Source organism: Cydia splendana, chromosome 9 (assembly GCF_910591565.1).
Source record: "Cydia splendana chromosome 9, ilCydSple1.2, whole genome shotgun sequence".
NCBI lineage: Eukaryota > Metazoa > Arthropoda > Insecta > Lepidoptera > Tortricidae > Cydia > Cydia splendana.
In genome coordinates, this window is record NC_085968.1 from 7,502,674 (window position 1) to 7,508,673 (window position 6,000).

At 36.9% G+C, this 6,000-nt stretch overlaps 1 protein-coding gene across 1 annotated transcript in view; it reads right to left on the reverse strand.

The window, feature by feature from the left end:
* Positions 1–5,582, reverse strand: part of LOC134793486 (cyclin-G-associated kinase) — a 32,162-nt gene extending 26,580 nt beyond the window's left edge. The window contains exons 1-3 of the mRNA XM_063765070.1: positions 5,298–5,582; positions 3,261–3,665; positions 2,090–2,187 (exon numbers count right to left, since the gene is read on the reverse strand). Coding sequence (XP_063621140.1) covers positions 2,090–2,187; positions 3,261–3,665; positions 5,298–5,430 — 636 coding nt within the window. The 5' untranslated portion in view covers positions 5,431–5,582. The remainder of the gene's footprint in view (positions 1–2,089; positions 2,188–3,260; positions 3,666–5,297) is intronic.
* Positions 5,583–6,000: the final 418 nt, after the last annotated feature.

Genomic DNA, 6,000 nt, shown 5'->3' on the forward strand with positions numbered 1-6,000 from the left:
TTTTACCGCTAGGTAAATTGTCATAATATTTTACTTCATACCATGTCATAATAGGTAGTACACTAGTTCATTATAAGTAGGTTTTAGAAAGTGAAACCGGAAGAGTATGATACCTATAGGTATACACTTTACAGGCGAGCGAAGTGAGGATGTTTAGCAGCACTAGGCTGGGAAATCCTATACTAGAGGATTTTTTTACATTGATCTTGACAAAAAAGAAGTGGATAGATGTTACCTAAAAAGAAATATTAAATATAAAAAAAACCTAAACTTATGACGTTTTAAAAGCTCACGCCTACTTTTCAGATGTAAACCTGTAATGTTATACAAAACTTCATTACGGTCGACTCGTCTCGCCGCGCCCGAAATGCGATAATGTTAATATTTCCGCTATATAACGAACATAAGTAACATAACGTTAATACTTCCGCTACAGATTGAGAAAATGCATATTACGTGCGTGCGGTCGTAGGTATATCAATATCGCGAAGATATCGATTATCAACGTCTCGTATTCGCATTGCATTCCTCAACTAACTAATAGTTTTAGAGGTCCTATTATAAATGCTATAAACGTGTAACATTCCATACGGAAAACCTGAAAATCTATACTAATATAATATTAGTCAGTACAAAATCCTTTCCGTTTTATTTTGCCCAACTACATTGAAGGTAGGGAAAGCAGACAGATGGACGCATTAAAACTTAAAAATATATTAGATTGACTACCGGAAACTCTTCAGTTCTAACCTAATAAGCTTGCATCAAAAATTTCATTTGATTATTAGTATTATTACAGACAGAGTCCACCATGTTTCAATTTCAAAGTTGGATGATTTATAATTCTTTCGAAACAACTAGTTAGTGGCAACGCCATTCTTACTGACCGAAGCTTCATAATAAACGAGATACTCTAACGAAAAGCCCGACCACCTACAGCCTTTACTTATCACTACGTAGTCCTGACATGTCCTCGGTGTGGACGAGCACTGCAGACAGAGGCGGATTGCATTTTGTTTTGTCCACATCAGGTCGCATTTTTCAACCGATTCTCGTGAAATTCGGTCAGCAGGTCCTATTATTATTATTTAGAATATTTTGACGATTCAGTTTTTGGAAATGTTTCAAAATGGCGGAGCCATGGGGGTTCGGAAGGTCTACAGCTCACAGAGCTACTTAATAGTTGGCCGAGTGAACGCTGAGCTCCTTTACCTTTACCCCTTTCCCTACAACCGGGAAAGAGGTAAGAAGGGCTACTTTAAAATCAAAACACCTTTGAAATACGGACCTTGCATGATAGGTATACGCAGAGCTGAACGATTAGAAAATTAAACAAAACATTCGAGAGCAAACTGTTAACGGGTCATTACATGGACAATTAGCAAGCCAACAGCACTCTAGTTAGAGCCAGCCTGTTTGCAATGCTACTTGTTAACAATATTGACTTCCGTTCGTTAGCACAATGCACGCAGGAAATAGTAAGGTTTTAATAGTTTTCTACTTTAACCCATTGTTTTGCAATTTGCCAAAGTATGGCTAAACGGTGGACAAGAAAAATGGTAGATGATTGCGTAATCCTTCTAATAATATCCCAAAACTCGCTTTCACCCAATAACCTAGTTCATTTTAGATCCCATCAACTCTCAATAGTCCTTACACCCTGGCGGGTGCTGCCTTTGCGTGCGTCCTATGACACGGGCAAGGGCAGCATCCGCTCGGTGTACCCCTTACATTTCATTAGTGTCAAAAGGGTCTCTACGTGTTGGCCTCGGCTCCGCGCACGCCTCCCAAAGGTCCGGAACACCATTGTTCCGTGATGGGAAAGACATACATTATAAATACGAAAGTGTGTAATGTTAGACGGCTTAATGGATTTATATCAAATTTGCCAAACCAAAGTCTTAACCCACAATCTTATACCCACAGATCTTCATTTTACGAATCACGGTATGCCAAACATGGTTTTAGGTATCATATAATGTTGAAAGATTGCCAATCCAAATAACACAAAATATGACACCATAACAGGGCTATCAGGCCCAACTTCTGAGTTCAGTTGTTTGAAAGAATATAAGAAAAAAAAACTTACGTTTTCTTCTAACATATTTCTTTGATTAGCACTCCAGGAAGGATTAGGCGAATACACGTCAGTAGTTGCAGAACCAAAATCACAGAGTTTCATTGTACCTAAAAAATGAAGAATTATTATAGGAGTGAAATAAGTTGACATATTGGAAGTCTCTAAGAGTAACTAACTATCAATGTAGGTAGTAGATACTATTACCCTTATATATACCCTTTTTCTGCAAATAATTAATCATATCCTTAAGAAAAACACAAAAGCGGAATTTCACTGCGGTCTTCTTATTACCTACTTAATTTGTTAATAAGAAATAATAAAAAACCGGGCAAGTGCGAGTCGGACTCGCGCACGAAGGGTTCCGTACCATAATACAAAAAAAAAAAAAACGAAAAAAAAGCAAAAAAAAAAACGGTCACCCATCCAATTACTGACCACTCCCGACGTTGCTTAACTTTGGTCAAAAATCACGTTTGTTGTATGGGAGCCCTATTTAAATCTTTATTTTATTCTGTTTTTAGTATTTGTTGTTATAGCGGCAACAGAAATACATCATCTGTGAAAATTTCAACTGTCTAGCTATCACGGTTCGTGAGATACAGCCTGGTGACAGACGGACGGACGGACGGACGGACGGACAGCGAAGTCTTAGTAATAGGGTCCCGTTTTACCCTTTGGGTACGGAACCCTAAAAATGGATTAGATTATTGCAACATATAAGAATGAAACATTAAAATAAAGAAAATATCACGATTTTTTTTTTCACTTTACGCGTAAATATATTCACGCGTAACGTGAAACACCACGAATTTAACGCTGCGTTTATTAACAAAACTATTAATTAAAAACCGGCCAAGTGCGAGTCGGACTCGCGCACGAAGGGTTCCGTACCATTACGCAAAAAACGGCAAAAAAATCAGCACTTTAATATTTATTATATTTTGTTTTTAGTATTTGTTGACAGAAATACATTATCTGTAAAAAATTCAACTGTCTAGCTAACGGTTCATGAGTTACAGCCTGGCGACAGACAGACGGACAGCGGAGTTTTAGTAATAGGGTCCCGTTTTTACCCTTTGGGTACGGAACCCTAAAAATTGATGCTTTAAATGGCTTTGAAACAGTCGGGCTTCTAGCTGTAACATAACAAGGAAGGTACAGACAAAAAAAAAGTAATTACCTTCATTAGATATTAAGAAATTTTCTAGCTTGAGATCACGATGGGCGATTGGAGGAACCTGTGCATGCATGTGTTGTACTGCCTTGCATGTCTGGTAGAACACCCTGAGGATAGTCGGCAGCGGGAAGGCCTGCCCTCGGTTCTGAAGGGCCTCCATCAAGCTGCCCCCGCTGCACAGGTCCGTCAACAACAAATACTCTCCCATTCCATGCGAGGTCTTTGACTTATCAATAAATGAAGCGGCTATATATTTAATAACATTGGGATGCCCCGATAACTTTTTTAATATACTAATTTCTTGGATTATATTTTTGTTTGCCTGCTCGTCAGCCGCCATAAGTCTCTTTAGAGCATATTCAGTGCCAGATGACACATCTTGGGCGACAAACACAAACGCAAAACCACCTGCAACCAAAATGCATTAAGAATAACTACAGATAAATGAATGGAAAATTTTAATTATATGCTTGAAAGATCAATACAGTATTTTTAAGAACACCTATACTTGTCATTCACCCAGTTATTAAGCTATCTACTAAAATTCCTGGAGACACGTAAGAATGGCATTCTTTTTTTTTTTTAATAGAATAATATTTATTTGAAAAAACCTTGTTGACAATAAATATCATCATCCTGTGGCCCCACACTAGGCTATGCCTGTGACGTGGCAGCCGGGTTCACAATTTGTAGGCAAAAGGTTAAGAAAAAACTAATCTAATAGGTAATAATTAAGGAAATTATGAAATTCAAATTTTTGGTGGTTTAGATGCTAAAATAATGCATTAGAAATATAGGATGAATCTGTTGCTGGTATAAGTAGTAGTGGACTGTATAATTATAATCGTAACAGCTTATTATAAGTACCAAGGTAGTTATTAATAAGCTGAAAACATATAAAGACTCAAAAAAGCGCGTTCTCCCAGATATAAGACCTAGCTAGATCGATCTTCCACCCTGAAAACCTCTATATAGCAAATTTCATCAAAATCATTAGAGCATGATCCCCGAAATATATAAATACCTATATATACAATCTAGAATTACTTGTTCAAACATATCAGATTTAAATTCACAAATTTGCTTTACAACCAAGAAATTAAATATATAAATAAATATTATAGGACATTTTTTTTACTCAAATTGCCTAAGCTCCACGGTAAGCACACGAAGGCTTGTGTTGTGGGTACTCAGACAATGATATATACAATATATAAATACATAGAAAACAACCATGACCAGGATTCGAACCCGGGAGCATTGGCTTCATAGGCAGGGTCACTACCCACTGGGCCAGAATGGTCGTCAACCGGTATATAGTTAACTGCTCCAATGATGTTTGCTCCACTAATATCAGACTGATGTTGGAGTAGATTATTATATCATTGTTATTTCTTAAAGTGTTAACTTTCATAGGACAGTGACAAGATCTCCATGCTTTACTTATAAATGTTGTTCAACATTATACAAACAACGCACACAAGAAGATTACCATCATTTGCTTTTATATTAGGTTTTAGATATATTTTTAATTTAAAATACAGTGTAGTAATAGATCTAAAAAGATATGATCATTTTTTATCCATAGCTGCAGGAAACTTATCAAATTATCACTGCTTATCTTTCTACATAGAACCCAAAGTCAATGTTACTACTATCACACGTTTGAAGGCATTATAGTGGTTTATGTTAAAAAAATATGTTTTCAAATTAGCTATATTTTCTTGTTATACATTATATGACATTTTACATTCTAAACAAGAAGGCCTATTTTATGTTGAGTTTTCACGATCAACTTAAATATCTAGGAATTCCATAGTTTATCTTATAGTGGCCTAATGAGGACGCTAGCACAATTACTCTAAATATTAAGCTATTAAATGAACAATAAAAAATACCATACAAAGCCCATCCGCCCCCACTGCGCGGTGACGTTTTACAAGACTGACGATTCGGATGCTTGTTATCATGGAGAAAGTTATGAAAATTATGTCTCAATAACATATTCATGCCTTGTGTAAACAAATTTAAAGGGCTTACCTTCTGCAATCACTTTTTTGACTCTCAGTTTCATATTCCCAATTTCAACAAATTGACCCACGAATTCATTGTCGCTTCCACCGTTAGCACCACTGGAGCTAAAGTAGCCCATGGCTGACTTAAACACGCTCATTTTTACTTATTATTGAAAAGTTTTATTAGGCGAAATAAAGAATAAATAGAATCATTAATCAGCACCCTCTACATGGGTCCATTTTACAATGGCAGAACCAATTTTATTTGACGAAATTGGCAGATTGGTTTCGTTGGCATTGGCACTGGCAGAAGATTGCAATGTTGCCAGTACTTATAATTTACCCATAAAATGTTGTTTTTGTAGAATCATTGCAGAAAATTAATGAGACTCCCGCCACACCTCGCTCAATGGCGATCAAATGTATGAAACAAACGCATTCCTATGCACACAGTCTTAGCATCAGCACCGTGTGAACATGCAATGAAAGAAAACCGGGCAAGTGCGAGTCGGACTCGCACACGAAGGGTTCCGTACCATTATCTATAAAAACGGCCACCCATCCAAGTACTGACCCCGCCCGACGTTGCTTAACTTCGGTCAAAAATCACGTTTGTTGTATGGGAGCCCCACTTAAATCTTTATTTTATTCTGTTTTTAGTATTTGTTGTTATAGCGGCAACAGAAATACACCATCTGTGAAAATTTCAACTGTCTAGCTATCACGGT